Source organism: Globicephala melas, chromosome 9, assembly GCF_963455315.2.
Source record: "Globicephala melas chromosome 9, mGloMel1.2, whole genome shotgun sequence".
NCBI classification, from domain to species: domain Eukaryota; kingdom Metazoa; phylum Chordata; class Mammalia; order Artiodactyla; family Delphinidae; genus Globicephala; species Globicephala melas.
In genome coordinates, this window is record NC_083322.1 from 54,513,357 (window position 1) to 54,534,970 (window position 21,614).

Here is a 21,614-nt window from a genome sequence, read left to right on the forward strand (position 1 = left end):
CCCTCCCAGGATTTCCCACAGGTCCGTGGGCGTCTCCGGGCTTTGGAAGGCTCCCAGGAGCTCCCCCAGGGCCCAGGCTGCCCCCAGGCGCAGTTCCGGCCCCGAACCACCTCTGGGGTCTCAGGCAGCGCGGGCTTCCTCTGCTCCCTCAGAGAGGTCGTCGGGTTCTCAAGTTTTTCTCTCTAAATATTTAACGGGCAGTTTCTCTTTGCTTCTGTTTCTGGATTGATAAAGAGGAGAAAAAGGAGTTCGACCACAGAAAAGATAGTAATAGCGGACTGTATATCTGACTTTACTTTTTAAATTCCATCAAAGTTTGTGTTTGGTTGTTGTTTTTCTTCCTTTGATAGCGATCCCGTGAACTTCTCCTTGGGGGAAATGGCGCGTCCAAAGCCCGCCAAGCCCAGCCTGAGAGCTCTAGATTTGAGAGTAACATTTAAAACAAAACCTCGACAGATATAAACTCAAAGGAAGCCTTGCGTTCCTTAAGTCAAAGGTATCTGTTCTGATCGAAGCACTTGGTTTGCTGTTTGTAACCAGCACTAAGAGCAGAATTTTTAAACACAAAAATGGATAAAAGAAAAGCTAAATCGCGCGGTCCGCCGACTCCTATTCATTATCTCCAGCAGCATATGGGACCATTCTCCTACTTGTCCTCGCCCTTTCTTCCGCAGAAGCAAAAGCAACCAAGCCTGTCCCGCTTCATAGCAAACCCACTCTTTGTGCCGAGAGGTGCCTCTGCACCAATACTACTTCCTCCCTCTCCCGCCTCCTCCTTCACCCGCCCGCCTCCGACTTTCGCTCTGGGAACACCGCGGCTGGCGCCCTTTGCGCCGGCAAGTCAGTACAGAGATTGGGCGACGGTCCCTGAGCCTCCAGTTCCGCGTCTGTTTCAAGGCTCCTCCCTCCCGGTGAAAGACAGACTGCGGGGCGCCTGGAAACCGGTCCGAGGGCGCGCGAGGGAGAGGAGAGCTAGCGAGTTGAGGGATTGACACAAATGGTCAGGCGGCGGCGGAGGAGGAGGAGGCGGAGGCGCAGGGGGGAGCCGAGGCTGCTGGGCTGCCGAGAGTTGCGCGCTCTACCCGGCCGCCGCCACTAGCGCGGCGCCGCCAGCCGGGAGCCAGCTAGCCGAGGGCCAGGAAGGCGGGACGCGACCCCGGCGCGCCCGAGCCACCCGGGCTCTCCCCGCAGCCCGCGCTTCATGAATCGCAAGTTTCCGCGGCGGCGGCGGCTGCGGGACGCAGAGCGGGAGCCGGTGGAGAGGGCCGAGCACTGCTCGGGCTCGACGGAGGGCACCGGCGGGGAGGAGATCGCCCCGGCCTCAGGGGAAGCAGCCGCCGGCCGCGCCACAGCCAGCCCCAGCCGAGAGGCGCCAAGAAAGGAGCCGAGAAAGTATGGCTGAGGAGGAGGCGCCTAAGAAGTCTCGGGCCGCCGCCGCCAGCGGCGCAAGCTGGGAACTTTGTGCCGGGACGCTCCGCACTGGACCGGTGGCGGAGGGGAGCGGGGACGTGGGCAGCCGCCGCCGTCCCCCCCGAGTTGACTCCGGGCGCTTGGCGCGCGGAGTGCTACTACTGATTTGGCTGCTGGAGGCTCCGCTGCTGCTGGGGGTCAGGGCGCAGGCGGCCGGCCAGGGGCCCGGGCCGGGGCAGCAGCCCCCGCCGCCTCAGCAGCAGCAGAGCGGGCAGCAGTACAACGGCGAGCGGGGCATCTCCATACCGGACCACGGCTACTGCCAGCCCATCTCCATCCCGCTGTGCACGGACATCGCGTACAACCAGACCATCATGCCCAACCTGCTGGGCCACACGAACCAGGAGGATGCGGGCCTCGAGGTGCACCAGTTCTACCCGCTAGTGAAGGTGCAGTGCTCCGCGGAGCTCAAGTTCTTCCTGTGCTCCATGTACGCGCCCGTGTGCACCGTGCTGGAGCAGGCTCTGCCGCCTTGCCGCTCCTTGTGCGAGCGCGCGCGCCAGGGCTGCGAGGCGCTCATGAACAAGTTCGGCTTCCAGTGGCCTGACACGCTCAAGTGCGAGAAGTTCCCGGTGCACGGCGCTGGCGAGCTGTGCGTGGGCCAGAACACGTCGGACAAGGGCACCCCGACGCCCTCGCTGCTGCCTGAGTTCTGGACCAGCAACCCACAGCACGGCGGCGGAGGGTACCGGGGGGGCGGCTTCGCGGGGGGCGCCGGCGCGTCGGAACGAGGCAAGTTCTCGTGCCCGCGCGCCCTCAAGGTGCCCTCCTACCTCAACTACCACTTCCTGGGGGAGAAGGACTGCGGCGCGCCCTGCGAGCCGACCAAGGTATACGGGCTTATGTATTTTGGGCCGGAGGAGCTGCGCTTCTCGCGCACCTGGATCGGCATCTGGTCAGTGCTATGCTGCGCCTCCACGCTCTTCACGGTGCTCACGTACCTGGTGGACATGCGGCGCTTCAGCTACCCGGAGCGGCCCATCATCTTCCTGTCGGGCTGCTACACGGCAGTGGCCGTGGCCTACATCGCCGGCTTCCTGCTGGAGGACCGGGTGGTGTGTAACGACAAATTCGCGGAGGATGGGGCGCGCACGGTGGCGCAGGGCACCAAGAAGGAGGGCTGCACCATCCTCTTCATGATGCTCTACTTCTTCAGCATGGCCAGCTCCATCTGGTGGGTGATCCTTTCGCTCACCTGGTTCCTGGCGGCCGGCATGAAGTGGGGCCACGAGGCCATCGAGGCCAACTCGCAGTATTTTCACCTGGCCGCCTGGGCCGTGCCGGCCATTAAGACCATCACCATCCTGGCGCTGGGCCAGGTGGACGGCGATGTGCTGAGCGGGGTGTGCTTCGTGGGGCTCAACAACGTGGACGCACTGCGCGGCTTCGTGCTGGCGCCACTCTTCGTGTACCTGTTCATCGGCACGTCCTTCCTACTGGCCGGCTTCGTGTCCCTCTTCCGCATTCGCACTATCATGAAACACGACGGCACCAAGACCGAGAAGCTGGAGAAGCTCATGGTGCGCATCGGCGTCTTCAGCGTGCTCTACACGGTGCCAGCCACTATCGTCATTGCCTGCTACTTCTACGAGCAGGCCTTCCGGGACCAGTGGGAGCGAAGCTGGGTGGCCCAGAGCTGCAAGAGCTATGCTATCCCCTGCCCCCACCTCCAGGCGGGCGGCGCCCCGCCGCACCCGCCCATGAGCCCTGACTTCACAGTCTTCATGATCAAGTATCTTATGACGCTGATCGTGGGCATCACGTCAGGCTTCTGGATCTGGTCCGGCAAGACCCTCAACTCCTGGAGGAAGTTCTACACTAGGCTCACCAATAGCAAACAGGGGGAGACCACCGTCTGAGACTGGGGACTCAGCCCATTCCCAGCCCTCAGCCTGGTCCCAGCCACCCCAAAATGCTGGCCCTATGGAATCCTTGCCAAGTCTGGCTACTCGAGGCTTTCTCAGTAGCCATTCACTTTCGCGGGCTCCTTTTAACAACAAGGCCCCTGCAAAAGCTCTGTCCCTGGGGGCAAAGGGACTCGAGGGCCCAACTGCCAGAGCAGGATGGACAGACCTCTCTTGCTCTGGTACCGGGACTGTACGCTTTTATGATTGTAAATAGCCTGTGTAAGATTTTTGTAAGTATATTTGTATTTAAATGACGACCGTTCACGGGTTTTTCTTTTACTTTCCTTTTTTGTTTTTGTTTTTTTTTTTTTTTTGGTTTAAATTGTAATTATTTAGGGCGGTTTAACCATTTGAGACTTTTTCTTCTTGCCCTTTGCAGAGTACCGCAGAGAGAAAACCAGAGCTCACTGCTCGTTGCTTCTGTTGGTGCTGGCGCGCCCCTCCCTGACGCGGGGTGGGGAGCGCTTGGGTTTGCACCGCCCGGATCACTTTCCTGCTCCTCTGTCTGCTCCCTCCCTCCCCATGCTTGCTGGGGTCTGGGCTCTTAAGGTACAGAACTCCACAAAGCTTGCAAGTCCGAGAGTGGAACCCCGCCCATCCCAAGTCAGCCCTTGTCCGGGGCCAGATTGCAAAGGCCTGTCCCTTAGACTATCCGAAGCTGAAATTTTCACTGTCCAGAACCTTACCCCTAGCTTTGAGGAGGCCCACGGATGTGGGCACTGGCAGCTGCAGCCTCCCTCGCTCTGGCCTCAAACGCCCAGACACTCCCTTCTTCCACCTAAGTTGGTTAGAGGGTGAGTGGGATAACCAATGCCAAACTTTTCTTAAGTCTAATTTTTGGTGGATGAGCTCATTTCATTCTCCAGCGTCTAAAACCTGGTATGGGTTCGCCCAGCGTCATGGAAAGATGTGGTTACTGAGATTTGGGAAGAGGCATGAATCTTTGTGTGGGTTGGGAGAGACTGAAGATGGGAGTTATAAAATGTTAATTCTAATTGCATACGGATGCCTGGCAACGTGCCTCTAGGATTGAGACAGCCTGCATAAAGATTTACCGTTCTGTAAAATGGAAATGTTAGGTCACCTGGAAAGCTTTGTTAAGGAGCTGATCTTTGCTTTCCTTAACAGGACAGCAAAACGGTAAACTGAATATGAAAACTTGAAGGAGATTTCAGTGTAATGGACGTCCTCAAAATGAAGTGCTACTTTCTTATTTTCAATCAAATAATAATTAGACATATATCAGAAACTTTAAAATGTAAAACTTGTACACTTTCAACATATTACTACGATTATTATTCAACAACACATTCTGAGGGAGAAACAATCCACATCACTAATAATAACCTGGTAAGATTCCAGGAGGTAAAGGAGGTGGAATAATTGATGGGATTAGCTCCTGAAATAAACAAAATATGGGCATGCATGCTAAAGGGAGAATGTGTGCAGGTCTACTGCACTAAATCCTGTGTGCTCCTTTTTGGATTTACAGAAATGTGTCAAATGTAAACCTTTCAAAGCCATTTAAAAATATTCACTTTAGTTCTCTGTGAAAAAGACGAGAAAAGCAATCCTCCTGATGTATTGTTTTAAACTTTAAGAGTTTATCAAAATGCCGGTACTTAGGACCTAAATCTATCTATGTCTGTCATACCCTAAAATGACAATGGTCTTTGAATTTGGTATGCATTTATTCTGTTCATTATCACAAAATCATCTATATTTATAGAGGAATAGAAGTTTATATATATAATACCATATTTTTAATTTCGCAAATAAAAAAATCAAAGTTTTGTACAAAATTATATGGTCTTTGTGCCTGAAAATAATAGAGCTGGAACTGTATGCACTATGAACTACCTTTACATTTTATAGTGTGTATAGCCAATCCCACAGTATATAAATTCAGGAATTTCAACGAAAACGTCTATCTTTAAACCTTCAGATCAGTCCTTCTAAAGAATTAACCGACTTGCATTGTAGTGATTGATGTTGTGAAGTCCCTAGGAAAGATCTGTTTCCATGACAGTAACAATATAAAACAGAAGTTTGCAAATTATTTCTTTACTCAAAGAAGATTATTAAAAAGAGAACTCTAATTTTATTACAGCTTTTTTTCTTTTAAAGGGTAAATTTACGTAACTTTCTATAATATGGAGGTTTATTTTTAAATCGTCAACCATCATCTTTGTCACGATTTTTATGAAGTATTATCTTATACTTTCCATAATCTTGGATATTCCAAAACCATAAATAGGCAATCAATAAATGGTTAACTGCCTGTGTGTTTATAAGCATTTTAAGCAGCAGTTGGGTGTATAAGGCTGTTTTGTTGTTTGCTTCTGAAGATCCATTTTTATATTGTTCAAGGAACCTTCCCTAGAGGAATTATCTGGTTGGTCTACTCTTAGTTAGAATTAATGTAAGTGTATAATATGTAGACTGTATATATACATATGTCTATATCTCTCTATAAAATATACACATAAGTATACACATACTAATTTTTATAAAATTACAAAGTTTACCTATATATTTTACAATATGGAAATAAGGTTATGAGAAAAGGAGAATGCCAGATGGAAAACCTCAAAAACCTTTGGAAGACAAGTCTCTTATTCCTTTATACACTAAAAATATCTATATTAAATTTTCCCATGAAAACATTTTGTGATAAAATGACAAGGGGCTAAAATGAAGACCTTTAATACAATAGAGTTACTTTCATGGTTATAAGGCAGTTGTCTTATAAGTCATCATCATTATTTATTTTCAGGCAAATGAAAAACTTAAATCTAATTGAAAATAGAGCATTCAGTTTTAATTAGCAAGGTGCAACTTTATGTTCTTTTTTTCTCTGTTACATTAATCTAATATAGTAGATATTGGAGAAGGTTTTATTGTGTAGGCACACAAAAAATAGCAATTCTTAGGCTAAATTAAAACAGGTCTTCTCACTAGATTATTCAACAAATAGTTTCTGGAAAAAAATTTTTAAGATTATTAGTCTCTATTCTAAGAATAAATACAAAGCATTCTTATTGTGGGTGTCCTTAAAATGATGTAACTATAAAATTTGATGCAGACAGGTTTTAAAATGCTGGATTTAAGTAATTTGAAAAGACATTTTTAGGCCACCAGCAGGCTTTGTTTTTACAAAACAACTTGTTTTAAATTGTGTAGCATATAGAAAGCCAGTGTATTCTTTTGTTTCTTTCAACAGTGATGGCAAAATAAGACTTGCCTGAAAAACCATAAAGCTACTGGGAATATGGTCCCATTAATATGCTGTTTCCATGACAAACCCTATTTTCAGATTATTTGGTTTGCCTATTTTATTTTTTTAAACCAGCTATCAATTGGAGTCAATTTTCCCCCTTACTGTGTGTGTGCTTGGTTCAGCTTTTGTAGTAAATATATACATAGTATGAAAGCTTTCTGATGCTCTTTAAAAAAAAAAAAAAAAGCCATTTTTTACTTAAACTTTCTGCGGGGGCAGAAAGTCATATTTTTAATCTAAAAGCCAGTTAGTGTCAAACATATGCAAAACAGCTGGACCGGATTTTTCAGTTAGTCTGAGGCACTCACTTGTTAGCCTGAGTTAACTGTCTTGGTTCTTTTGTCTCCACGGAGCACTGAAGCCTTCCGCTGTAGTTGCATCATTCCCAAACTCCAGCGTTGAACTAGGAAAGGAGAACACAGTGAAGAGTTGATGGCCAATTAAAAAAAAAAATTGCCTAAACCACAAACCATTTCAGGACTTGGGTGACTTCAGATCACTTTCCCTGGTATCATGTTTCGATCTTGGTACATATTTATCTTTTTTGAAGATGCCATATTTTCAGTGTGTGTGTTTGTGTTCAACTTCAGCTACTCTTGCTTTTATTGCTTTATAATCCATCTTTTGGCTATAAACCAGATTTTACGCAATGTACATGCAATTAATTGAAACCAGTGTCATGATACTGGACGTCTCTGATACATTTCTGATTATAATGTTCTTTGTAACTGGGGCCTGAGAGATAATCAAAATGTGACCATTACATACATCTTGAGATGGACACTAGTAATATTGTCATTAAATACTTCACAGAAAAAAAAAAATACTTCATGGAATATACTAACATCAAAGTCTTGCAGGATTAACCTGTAGGTGCCAAACTAAGATGTGGACTACATGTAAGAGTTCTCCAGTTACATTACTAAAAAGGAATTGTGATACCACCTTAAGTTCAAGACTTTTAAGACCCTTACATTTGAAATGGGGTCTTACAAGGGAAGTGCCAAACAAGGTAAAATTAATTTTGGTGATTCCTAAGATTTATATCTATATTTTTAAACTGTTGGCAGATACCAATAGCCCCTAGAATTTGAGAAACATTACTTGAGCTTCATGACTCAGAATTCCCTAAAACTTTTGGGGCTTAAATATTTCTATTCACTTCGGTCATACCTTTGACAATGGATGTGTTAAACCATAACTATAGTGACAAAATAGCTTATTTGTAACCTGGTGATATAAAGACAGACTCTACACTAATATTCTTAAGTTTTATCATGATCTGTAGTGACAAGTGTCTCTACTCCATTACAGAATCAACTTCCTGTTTAAATATAATAACACTTACGTTGGGGATTTTTGTTTATAAGTTGATTTGGGACCCTAACAACGGCTCAAGTAAAAGGATTTATCACAAATCTTTCTCATGTAATGGACAGGATTAAGTATAATCTATAAGTACATCCTACAATGAACATATAATAAATGTTCTGAAGGTTATCACTTTTATAAGTCAAGCAGATTCTTAAAATTGTTTGAAAAAGTAAAATAACATTTTCCAATAGCAACTTCTCTAAATAAATCCTTTTATTTTAAGATAGTGATATTCTAAAGAGGTATATTTACCTCTTTAAATATTTTTGAGTGATAAAATTAAAATAATGCTGCATTTTCTAAAGGAATCATTAATACACTAGTTGAATGGCATATTTGTATAATTAATAATTCTAAAAGCGAAGTATTAGAATAACACTGATTTGCACATTTTATACACGCATGCTATTTTTTTAATGAAATTGACTTGCTGGAAGACAATAACTTTTAGGTTTTAAAATTTGTAGTATGCATATTTCATACAGAGACAATCTCAAGAAATTTTATTCACAATATAGACTTTCAAAACATGTTCTCAGGACTAGAGTGATTAACATGAAAATGAAACACTATTGCTGCTTTGAGATAGTTCTCTGTGGCCTGGATTTCTTTTCTTTCCTTTTTAAAATCCGAGTATCCTCTAATTTGTGGATATCTCCATGTTTCAGATCTCAAGACCTGTTTGAATTAAATTTGCAGGGGAATAACTGTAGGATCCCCCCATAGACAAAGTGTGGCCTTTATTTCCTTTCAAGTTGGCAGCGTGTCCTTGCTTAAAGGAAGCACTCAGAAAAAGATTGTTCTTTTGCCCTTGGAAATGCTCGTCTTCACAAACGCAGCAGCAAATACCTGGAAGTCATACAGGCTAGTTAAATGTATATTCCAAATGCCAAGTGCTACTTGATTGTTACAAAACAGAATTTTTTTTTCCTTTAAAAGTAGATTTAGAGACTATTCTTGACCTTATATTTCCAACTCTTGGAAAACACTTTCTAAAAGTTAACTTCAATAAATATTCTGTCAAAAATTCATAACTCAAACAGGGTAACCCACTGTTTAGGTTTGTCCAGGAATGAGGGGTTCCTTGGGATGTGGGATTTTCAGTGTAAAACCAGGAAAGTCCTGGGCAAACTGGAATGATGAATCATCCTATTCCATGGATTAAATTGAGCTTCCAAGATAGAGTAAAAGCTTTTGTAGTGGTCACTGGTCCAGCACTAAAAATATTCCGCTGTAGTTTTCGTCTCGTTCATTACCAGATGAAAAGCCAGTGAACAAGCCCTTTGAAACTGATTTTTTTTTTTTTTTTTTTTGCGGTACGCGGGCCTCTCACTGTTGTGGCCTTTCCCATTGCGGAGCCCAGGCTCCAGACGCGCAGGCTCAGTGGCCATGGCTCACGGGCCCAGCCGCTCCGCGGCATGTGGGATCTTCCCGGACCCGGGGCACGAACCTGTGTCCCCTGCATCGGCAGGCAGACTCTCAACCACTGCGCCACCAGGGAAGCCCTGTAACTGATCTTGACAGTGAGTACCAATCACCAGAAGCTGAGTGCAACATGAAGGTATAATGGAATAAATCACATTGATATCTTGGCCGTTCTGTCTTCTGCCTCCTGAAGAAATGAGGCATAGATACAGGAACCTAAGTGGCCACTGAGCCCTGTTCTTGCTGCTTATGAAACCAGGTCAAGTAGCTATTTTTATGGAAGACTCTCAAAAGTATTCCTTTGGAATAAAATGCATTTTTTTAAATTGATGATAAGGTTTATCAGATTGTAAGGAACTGTTAGGTTTTTGCCTATGTTTAGATCTCTTTTATTTCTCTGTCAGAACAGTCCACTGTAATGAGATTACAAACTCAAGCAGGGTTTATCCCTAATGGCTATACATCAGCACTTAATTGTCATACTTTTTCTCAGAGGTAAGTAGGTTTACCACGCATGTTTTCCCCAAAATGAAAAGTTGTATTTACAGGAAGGAAAAAGAAGTAAATAAACTTAAAATTCTACAGTGATTATTGGGAGTTGTAGGATGTAGGGTGTGGACCAAGCAATCCATGGCATTCACATTTCTATTTGCATGAAACTCTTCAATTAGAATTGGTCCACCCCTTTTAATTAATTTATTTATTTTTTAAAAATATTATACAATTTTATTGTAAAAAAAGTAAACTTCCATTTACAAATTCCAAGTACTTATCAAATATTACTATTTGAGTTATAGCAGAAGCCAGTTAGTTAAAGATACAGATTCTGGACTCAGTCTCAGACTGTGAAAACTGATGCTCTAGGCCATTTCATTTCCCAAATCTTATCATTGGATAAATTCTGTTGTAATTAATGACTTCTCCATTTTACTTCTTTTTCACTTATAGGTACATTTTAGTAAAGTAAAACATATAAAGAAAAGTATACTCATATAAAGCGTGTATTTGATCAAATTTCACAAAGTAACACAATTTTAAAAACATGACCCACATAAGTAAATTGAACATAACCAGTATCCTTCTCATGTACTTTCCTGAGCACTACTAACCCTCTCCAAAGACAGTCTCTATCCTTATATCATCAAGTAGTTCTGCCTATCTGGAATATCATATACATAGAATCTTGTAGTATGTGTTCTTTTTTATCTGGCTTCTTTTACTCAATATTATGTTTCTGAAAGTCATCTATACTGTTGAATTTGTCAATACTTTGTTCATTTTCATTACTGTATAATATTTCTTTGTATATATATTCCACATATTTTTCTTTTTTTAAAAACATATTTATTGGAGTATAATTGCTTTACAATGGTGTGTTAGTTTCTGCTTTATAATGAAGTGAATCCGCTATACATATATATATATTCCCATATCTCCTCCCTCTTGCATCTCCCTCCCATCCTCCCTATTCCCACCCCTCTAGGTAGTCACAAAGCACCAAGCTGATCTCCCTGTGCTATGCAGCTGCTTCCCACTAGCTATCTATTTTACATTTGGTAGTGTATATATGTCCATATATACACTACCACTCTAACTTTGTCCCAGCTTACCCTTCCCCTTTCCCGTGTCCTCAAGTCCATTCTCTACTTCTGCATCTTTATTCCTGTCCTGCCCCTAGGTTCTTCAGAACCATTTTTTTTTCTTTTTAGATTCCATATAGATGTGTTAGCACACGGTATTTGTTTTTCTCTTTCTGACTTATTTCACTCTGTATGGAAGACTCTAGGTCCATCCACCTCACTACAAATAACTCAATTTCGTTTCTTTTTATGGCTGAGTAATATTCCATTGTATGCATGTGCCACATCTTCTTTATCCATTCATTTGTCGATGGACATGTAGGTTGCTTCCATGTCCTGGCTATTGTAAATAGAGCTGCAATGAACATTGTGGTACATGACTCTCTTTGAATTATGGTTTTCTCAGGGTAGGGTATATGCCCAGTAGTGGGATTGCTGGGTCATATGGTAGCTCTATTTGTAGTTTTCTAAGGCACCTCCATACTGTTCTCCATAGGGTCCACCCCTTTTTATATTGACTTCATCCTTCTTGTCATCCTTCTGATTCATCCATTCCTCTCAATCTTCTTATAAATGCACATAAAATTTCACTGCCTTTGTTGTTGAAACAAAACACTATTCTTGCTATCTTTTAATTAAACTCGAGGTAAAGAAATAAAAAAGATGGGCAGATAAAGTAGTTATTTCAGGAGATACCTACACATTAGACTCTAAAGCTTTGGTTCTCAATAGGGAGCAATTTTGGCCCCCCAGGAGACATGTGGCAATATCTGCACACATTTTTGGTTGTCATGACTGGGGGTGGGTGGGTTTCTACAGGCATCTAGTGAGTAGAGGCCAGGGAGGCTACAAACCATTTCACAATGCACGCAGGACAGCCCCTGACAACAAAGAATTATCTTATTCAAAATGCCAGAGTTGAGAAACGCTGCTCTAAAGGAATATTTAAAATTGTGAGTACACGTTTTTAAATAATGAAACATATTAAATTTATAAAATAGGATTGAGAAAAATATGGATTTACTCATGCCTACAGCATGGACTTTACTTTTGATCTGCAAAGTTTGTCTTACATTGATGAATAGCCTGATGATATTGCATTGTAGTCAATGTCTTCATCTGCTTGAGCTGCTATAACAAAAATACCATGGACTGGGTGGCTTAAACAACAGACATTTATTTCTCATAGTTCTGGGGTCTGGGAAGTCCAAGATCAAGGTGCCAGCAGATTCAGTCATAAGTATGAGACCCTACCTCCAAATACCTATACATTGGGGATTAGGATTTCAACATATGAATTTTGGGGGGAAGCAAACATTCAGCCCATAACAGTCAACAAAATAAATCTGCTTTCATTACTTAAATCTAGACAAGGACAGACAGTATCATAATTTCAGTGGAAAAAATCTGTAAATTACATTAAATAAGCTTATTGAAAAAAATCTCTTTCAAGTGTTAGCACTATGCTGTTACACTTCATATTCCACATTTCCATTTTCTTTACACATGTCCCTGCATCATTGAAGGTGTTACGATACAGAGGAAGAACTAGACCCGGAAGGCAGAAAACCTGGGCTGCAGTCTGGACTGGGCTAAGCACGTTAAGGTACCTTGGGTGAGTCCGACTCACAAGATTTCATGAGTCAAATGGAGACACTAATGAAATAACAGACATGAAAACCCTTTTGTAAACAGTGAAGCTCTGTACAAACGCGAGGGGTTTTCATTATCACTCACATTGAGCTAATTAAGGAGGAGACTGAGACATCTTGAAGGCTCTTTCTCAGCTTTGACTACTCCCCTCCCCCACTTTTGGAAAAGGATGTTCCAGTCACTGAAGGGACCCAACGTGATGTGGGCCTTTCTGCAGTTTTCCCAGCCCCTGTCCTCTGGCTTTGTCACTACACTTGGGTTCTCCCGGACATACATAGGATTTTTCCCAGTTTTTATGAGACTCTGGTTAAATTTAGGATAAACCAGTCTGCAGTGCAGCAACTGCACTATTTGACTGGGCTTGGGTCCTCATAAGGGGAAAGAGGGTCTTGTTTGAGAGGGCTGGTCTGGGGCAAGAATTCTGCTCCAGGAGTGTTTCAAGGTCAGAAGTGTAAGAGGGCTAAGAATATGTTCTAGGTCCAAATGTGACAAATTCACAGGCAGACACTCAATTGAGAGCCCTCACAGAGTGACACAAGTGCCTCAGGAACTGTCCATTTGTTCATTAATGAAGCTGGGGTAGATGTGAGAAGCAGCTTGGGATGGGATGCTTTGTGTCCTGAAGGCAGACAGATTGGGGTCATTTGGCACTGGAAGAGGTGAAAAAGAAAGGGATATAATGAAAACCAAAGTCAGCTAATCTTTCTTGGAGCTAGCTCTCATGGGAGTCAGTAAAGTGTTAGCTGAATGGACACATCTCTCAAATAGGGCCATAATCCTGGATTGGAAATATGACCTTTCATCTTCCTCTTTTTCAAAAAAAAAATCAATTTCAAGGTAATAAGGACTTGGACGCAAAGAAGTTTAATGTCATCTTGGAAAGAATTTTGGATTTGCAAGACGTGGTTTGAATCTCAACGAGCTCTTAGCCTCAGATCCATTCATCTGAAATGGTGATACTAACAACTTTTTACTAATTCATATGGTTGTTGGGAGGATTAAAGAAATACAGTATATAATGGCATTTTTAGCACTAGAGAGTCATCTACAGATCCTCGTCTTCCTCCCCTCACTGTATATTTCTTTTCTCTCTTCCTCTTCTACCTAACATTCTCCCCTACCCTGCTTCCTCTCCTTGCTCTTCTCACCCATATGCCCTCCCCTTCCCTTCCTCCTCCTACAACTCACCATTATCGCTGATGGAAATTGAAAATGCAAACTAATGCCATATTGTTCCTGCATCCTCTTTTCAGGCTAAGGATGTTTTACAAGACTTATTCAGATAAAGATTAAGTTCGTGGGCAATCTTAAGGTTAAATGACACAAATAATGTTCTGTATATTAGTGATATCGCTCTTAAAGCATAAGTGCATTTCTATGCATTCATGCCCACCTTGGGATACACTGTTTCAAATTCAATTTCTTTATGGCTGCTAACAATTCTGACCTAACTGGTAGGTTGTACACTTGGGTAACATGGCAGCAGTTCTTCAAGGCTACTCTAAATCATGACCAGGAAGAGAATCATAATTTCCTTTCATAAATAAACTCTTCTACAGACTGATAACTAACTGAAGAATTGCGAGTCCTTTGTTTGTCCTGTTGACTATATTGCCAAAGGGAGCTTGTTCAATAGTGTTATGAAAATGCTCCTTTGATACTATTGGAACATACTGAATATATTTTGATGCTTGAAGTGTAGCAGGGTTGAGGGCTTATATCAAAGCAGTTGATTGGTCATTTCTTTATTTCCTTGTATAGAAGGCAGCTAGCCATTTTGGTGCCTTGGTGACGCCTGAGGATCTAGTATATCAGTTTTTCTATTGCTGCTGTAACAAATTACCACAAACTTGAAAAACACAAATTTACTGTCTTACAATTCCGTGAGTCAGAGTATGACATCGGTGTCACTGGGCTAAAATCAAGGTCTTGCACGGCTATGTTTCCTTCAGTAGGCTCTAGGGGAAAATCGGTTTTCCTGCCTTTTCCACTTCTAGAGGCTGCTCCCCATGGCTCTTGGGCCCCTTACCCCATACTCAAACCAGCAACATGGATCAGGTCTTTTTTTCTCACTGTCTGATTCTCTCCAGCTGGGACGGGTCCCCTGCTTTCAAGGACACATGATTAGATCAATGCAGGACAGTGCTCCAAGAATTAGAGCGTGGACATTTTGAGGGGATCATTTTTCTACCTGCCACATTTATGTTTAGCTGTTGGAAATAGCTGGAGGATCTTTTTTTTTTTTTTTTTTAAGAAGTATTCCCATCACATTCTCATTCTTTACAATTCCATTTTTTAGAAACTGGCTTCCTGAATTTCTTCTGTTCTCCATTTTGTTCTCTCAAAGTATGTTTCTGTCAACGGTCAATTCCTCATTGATTTCCCCTCTCCCTTCACCCCATTTTCTGTTAAGTGGTCTGCACATCGGTCCTAATCCTCTAACTCTACCAGATTTCTTTATATTCCAGATGTCATCTTTCTTCTTCTTTCTGCTACAGATCCTCTTCTTTGCTACCCACCCTATATGTCTTTTCAATACATTTCTCTCTAGATTCATGGTGTGTGTCTGTCCCAGAAATAGGTCAGAAAGAGACAGTGATTGACTAATGTCGAACATTTTCTTCCAAGTGAAGAATAATATAATCCCACTATTTTTTAAATTACAAGTGATATAACTCTATGGTTTCCATCAGAAACACACCTGTCAAGTGACTGTATTTTTGCCCTTCGGTGAAGGGCTGGATGTGAGAAATAGTTTACCTAGTTAACCTCATCTCTGATTTATTCGATCTGTATTTCTAGCTGTGACTATAGATTTTAATTCTTTATGAAGTTATCACCATGTTCATAGAGAAAATTTTTTCTCATCATCTTTAATTTAAACACTTTGTTGAAAAAGAAAAATCTCAATTGCCTGGGTTGCATTTTATACAAATTCAGGTAATGAGTACGCCTGTCCTAGTTTAAAGTGTTATGTTGACATTTTTGGAGAAGAAATTTTTCTAGCATTACAAATGCATCCTTAAAAATGTTCTCTAAAATGTAATTTTTAGTCTATGTTAGAAACCAACTGCAAGATTTTTTTTCTATCTAGACTGTTATGGCTAAAAGTACATATTTTCCTCCCATATATATATATATATATATATATATACACATATATATATATGCTAAAAGTACATATTTTCCTCCCATATAAATATGTCTGAAAAAATAAGCCTTTTTCAGCAACTTATTTAAGAAGAAGGATTTCAAATGTTCACAGCTATCCCCAAATATGCATTATTTGCAAGCATCTGAATTTGCAGGGATTATATAGAGAGAATTTCTAGAAATCAGTAATGAGTTAGCATATACAAAGTTATCATCAAATACCTCTATCATATATTCTCTTTTAAAATTTACACCATTCATCCTCTCTATAACTTTTTTTTCCCAAGTAGGGATAATTTTTAGTAACAGACCAAAGCTCATTTGAATGCAGTAATGGTTCTATAAATAAAGATGTTTTTAATAATATACAGCTTCATTAGAGTCAAGTTGAATTTATATAGGAGGTATAGGGTGTGTTTGAAGATCTCAGATAAAGCAAGTTATAGTGAAAACTCATTCAATGCTAACTAAAAAAAAAAACATATGACCCTCGAAATATATTTATCGGAGGTGGCAATGGATTACGAGGAATTCTTAAAATTGAGTGTAGAGTAGAATCACTTGAGGAGCTTTTTAAGTATGAGGATTTCTGGCCTCATTTTAAGAGACTCTGATTTTGTTTGCCGGGGTGAGGATGGGGTTCAGAAAGTTCCATTCTGGTGTTTCTGATGCTGGTGGTTTTTGAGGCGTTTTTTGAAACATTGGGTTAGGTAAAGTTAAGGAAGTGAGTAAAGGACCAATAGTGCTCAGCCCAGGAAGAGAAATGGCTTAAAGAAGGAACACAATAGCAGACCCAAGTAGAGGCAGTGGGACCTTGGATGGAACCGGTCACCACAAAAATGGAAGTGGCAGTGCCAGTAGGACCCTCTCTCTGGTCCACCAGCCTTTCCTCAGTTTTTGATAGGGACAACTGATGTTTCTCAAGCTTGTATGAAGGGTTTAGCAAACACAACTTCAAGACAAGCCCCTAGCCCTTCTTCCTATCTACAAACCTCCTTTTATAAAGACAGTGTGGAAACTTCACTGGACTCAGAGCCTGAAAAGTATAAGAACTAGCTTTTTAGAACTCTCAGTAGGGAGTCGACCTATCCTGCCTGTCTTTATCCCTAAAGATCTAAATTAAGAACAGCCAGGTGTCAGCCTGGTGTGCCCAATGGGCCCTTCGCCAAGGCCAGGTCTAAAATTCTTTTAAGCTTTTAAAAAAGGATAGGGCTCGGGCTTCCCTGGTGGTGCAGTGGTTGAGAGTCCGCCTGCCGATGCAGGGGACACGGATTCGTGCCCCGGTCCGGGAGGGTCCCACATGCCGCGGAGCGGCTGGGCCCGTGAGCCATGGCCGCTGAGCCTGCGCGTCCGGAGCCCGTGCTCCGCAACGGGAGAGGCCACAACAGTGAGAGGCCCACGTACCGCAAAAAAAATAAATAAATAAAAATAAAAAGAGGATAGGGCTCTAATTCCATAACTAGAGGTTAACTTAGAGGTATCCTTATAGTTAGAAGACTTTCAGAGTCCAATCAGTTCACTGATCACGAGGTAGGGAAGGAGAAGTGTATAGATTCTCTCTTGCTTACATACAGCATCTGACAGCGACACAGAGAAGGAAACAGTGCAGCAGGTGGAGGACTGATGGGCAGGCAGAGGAGGGATTTCAAAAGGTTCTGGTTCCCCCCAGGCTGGGCCTCTTCGCTTTCAGCAGGGCAGCCATTGGCAGAAGCTGAGCATGGAGGCCTCTCAGGCAACTCAGCTTCCCATCCGTTCTCATTTTGTTTGTTTAGGTTTTTAGTACAACTGACGTCTTAGAAGGCCCTTCCTTTCCAGGGAATTCACTAATCAAGGTAATACTCTATTCGTTTCCATAAACAAAGCCTTATGAAAGAGCAATTCATTCATTAACTAAGAAATGTGATCATTTCCACTGTTGTACTCAAGTGCTTCAAAGCACCATTGTTGTTCACATCAATTAATCTAGGTAACTGGGAAATGTGAGTAACACAGGACTAAAATGTATTCCAACTGATTTTACAAGACTTAAAAAAAGACAAAAAAAAACCCCTAAGATATCTAAACTCATGTTGTCTTAAGCATGTTAAGAACTTGCTTCATAGGGAAGAATAATCACAGTTACAGAGGAGAGGACGGCCACTTCATTTTAGAATGAAGTAATTTTACTCCATAGAACTTACTGGAGCTTGGAAAGTTTCAAGTAGCTTCTTCCTTTGTGCTAGGAATATACTGGGAAGAAATACCTCCTCCAGGAAGGGTGAATGCCACGTTAGCATCGAGCTAGGGAATATGGGAAACAATATTTAAATTTTATTTACTTATTTATTTATATTTTCTTTTGGCTCACTGGGTTTGTGCCCGGACTTTTCTCTAGTTGTGACAAGCAGGGGCTACTCTTTGTTGCGGTGCGCGGGCTTCTCATTGTCATGGTTTCTCTTGTTGCGGAGCACAGGCTCTAGGCGTGTGGGCTTCAGTAGTTGTGGTGCGTGGGCTCAGTAGTTGTGGGCTTAGTTGCTCCGTGGCATATGGGATCTTCCTGGAGCAGGAATTGAACCCGTGTCCCCTGCATTGGCAGGCGGATGCTTAACCACTGTGCCACCAGGGAAGCCCCCGGAAATTTTTTGATGAACATTTTTATTATTAAAATGTTTTTGTGGTCTAAGATGGATATTAAATTTCAAAAATAAATATTAGATCTAATTAATTACCTATACATAGTCTTAATACTTGATTCAAGGGACAGCTCATGACTAAGAAGAAAAAAAAGAGTCATTAAACAGCCATCCTTTCCAAATAACAAATTGTATACATTTCAAGGGTACATGTGGTTATGAGGTTTTTAAAGAAACTTACAACAGAAAGTGCCTGAATAAATAGAGATGGTTAAAGTGATCATCGATTAAAGACTTTTACAGGAAAATAAAATTGATCTGTCTCCTACACATTCCACCTGCTCCAACTAATTCTTCCAGTCTTTTTCTATTGAGATGTAATTCACATACCATAAAATTTACCCTTTTAAAAAGTATAAAGTTCAGTGGATTTTGGTATTTCTCAAAGTTATACAACCTCAATTTTGCCTCTTTCCATATTTTGAAATTGATTCAATGGTAAAAAAGGAAGGAAGTTCATGATAGTTTTCATACCTCAAAATAAACTGAAAAAGGAAAGTGACTCTAGAACTAGTTCATAGCTTACTTATTTCTTTATATAACTCTATTAATAAAATGATGCATATAGCTTATCAAAATGTATATTAAAACATAAATGTAGAAAAATATAAAACATTACTATCCAATAATAGAACTTACTATATTGGGTGAGTAGAAACTTTTAATATGCAATGGGTGTATTATAAGGTTTTGTACACTCACCGGAGGAGGATTAAATTTTTGTCTTTGACCTTCCTAGGAGCCAGAGTAAAGTGATAAACTGTAAAATTCATAATGCTCATACAGTTAAAAACAAGATAGAATCCATTACTGACTACCATAGAGTCATTATCTATTCTCGGCATGAGCCCTCCAATGTCAAGGAGATGCTGAATCCTGATGCAGTCCCTCCCGTTGCTGACTATTGCAGATGGCAGAAGAGCTAACACCTGCCTCTAAGTTCCTTCTGCCCAGCAAGGCCTTATCTACACTCTCTCTTTGTCCTGCCCTCCTTTTCCGCTGAGGAAATTCAAACAGCAGTCTTCAAGGCCAAAGTCATATGGGATTTTTTTCTTGGTAGGTCCTTAATACCCCCAGACAGAATTAATTTTCCTTTATGGACGTGATTCGTTTCGGCGTTGGTCTTCCCCGGTGGACAGTGATGGGCTTCACAGGAGGGAAGTGTCTTCATTTTCACATCCCCAGTGCCTGGCACAAAGCAGGTACTCAGCAAAGGGTGGTGTGTCAGGTTGATTTTGTCAGTCACTCCTGACTTCTCACCCTGCCGTGGATGCACGTTGGTTTGTCACTGTCCCTCTTTAGAAGTGATCCCAGAATGAAAAAAACGTTTTCCAGATTTTAGCCCTTCGGCGTACAGAGTGCCCATCAGCTCTGGAAACCAGGTTTTCCTCAGCTTTCACTTTCTAATCTAAGTGCAAGCCTTTATTTGTATCCCTGATAAATGTAATCTTGTTTCCTGCAGGAAAAGATAACTTTATCTTGCCAGACCAAAACGAAAAATCTCAGTTTTAATTCTGTCATCTGTCACATCTACTCTATCAACCAGTTTGATGTCATCTGTGTATGGGAGGATAATGTGAAACATGCGCATTAGCCTTTTTAATGCAATTGTGTATTTAGTGCCAAAGAAAAAAATATCCAGTATGTCTAATTATTTATTGGGAAGTTTTTATTCTTCTAATTCAAGATTCTAAAAAACTACATTCCTCTCTCCCTCCACCCATCACCAAAGCTTTAGATAGCTCTGGAAAAATACGTCATCATTTAATATATATGTCATCATTTAATATATATGTCCTCTGCCTAATATCTCCCTGACGCCTACAGACTTTCTATGTGTCCCAGCTATGCACTCCAATAGCATCCTGTACATTCACTAACATACAGCTCATCACATCTCACATCATAGTTTGTATCACTGTCTCTATCCCTTACCAGTCTACAGTCTCAATATTTATATTTTACTCAATATATCAATTGCTTAGCACACTGCCTGACTAAAATTTTATTTGAATCAAATCTACTTTAGATCAATTATATAATATTTACAAATACTATATTCTTTTGTGTGGTTCCATCACTGGATCAGTCACTAACAAGAGGGGGTATGCTATCTCAAAATACCAAGAGACATTATTTCAGGGAAGGTAAAGCAATCAGCAGATCAGATTATTTCTCTAATAACAGCATTTCCGGTTGCCATAAGCTAATCAAATAATGACTTACATTCAGCAAAATTTAAAACCTCCTAAAATATGGAATATAATAATTGATCAATAAACAAAATGTCAATTTGGAATTTAAGCATATTTGTTGCCCTGAAATGTCTATACAGCTGTAGGCTGCAATGCTGAATTTCAAAGTTGGGGCATCTTAGGTACTATTCAAGGGGTTTTAGCTAACTGATGAGACAAACTTCTGGAACACCAAAGCAGAAAAATGTAAAATGTGGAAAACTACCCAAACTGAAGTTTTTCAGGTATGATTTACTTCTTAACATAAAGCAGCCCTAATGAAAAGTAAGCTTTCCGTTAGCAGATGCTAAAGAGACAAAAATACTGTTCTTGTCTGCTCTCTTTCCCTTTGGTCAGCTATCAGTTGTCATGAAAAAGAAAATACATCGCTATTTCCCAAACCCAATATTTTTAATATCTTGACATCTATATTCATGTTGTTAAAAAGTTAATAATATGAAGAATTTATTATAAATTCTCAGTTGCGTTTTCAGAACCAGAACCTCAATTATTAAGGATTCATATGCATTTGGTGCTGAGTCTGTGCTATGACATGATCCTGTTCTCTATTACTTTACAGTTGAAAAGAGATGTCATTTGACAAGAAAGATATTTCCCCATACTTTCTTCCACCACCATAAAAAAATTATAAAAAGTATGAGAATTAACAAAATGAACAAACGTTACACTAATAAAAAACCACAGGGCTTGGAAAACTGTCAAGAAAAGGTGGGACAGGGAGGGAAACAAATGAGAAAAAAGGTAAAGAGAAAGGGGACCAAGGGTTTAAATAGATTAAGAAATACTTGCATGTGGCAAATAAGATCACACTGCATAGCTAGGGCACCATCGGGATTTTGTTTTAA

The 21,614-nt window shown here is 41.4% G+C and overlaps 2 protein-coding genes across 6 annotated transcripts in view; one reads left to right on the forward strand and one right to left on the reverse strand.

The window, feature by feature from the left end:
- MTERF1 (mitochondrial transcription termination factor 1) overlaps window positions 1–21,614 on the reverse strand; it is a 606,108-nt gene that overhangs the window by 103,160 nt on the left and 481,334 nt on the right. For all 5 annotated transcript variants that reach the window (XR_009565070.1, XR_009565067.1, XR_009565069.1 and 2 more), the window contains one exon: window positions 6,966–7,060. The gene's annotated coding sequence lies outside the window, so the exon portion shown is untranslated. The remainder of the gene's footprint in view (window positions 1–6,965; window positions 7,061–21,614) is intronic.
- On the forward strand, window positions 921–3,634 carry FZD1 (frizzled class receptor 1). The gene has a single exon (XM_030857328.2). It carries the CDS (start codon window positions 1,395–1,397, stop codon window positions 3,327–3,329), a length of 1,935 nt encoding a protein of 644 aa, XP_030713188.1. The 5' UTR covers window positions 921–1,394; the 3' UTR covers window positions 3,330–3,634.

Coding starts and splice junctions, on each gene's coding strand:
- FZD1 (XM_030857328.2), top strand. CDS start 1,395: ATGGCTGAGGAGGAGGCGCCTAAGAAGTCTCGGGCCGCCGCCGCCAGC.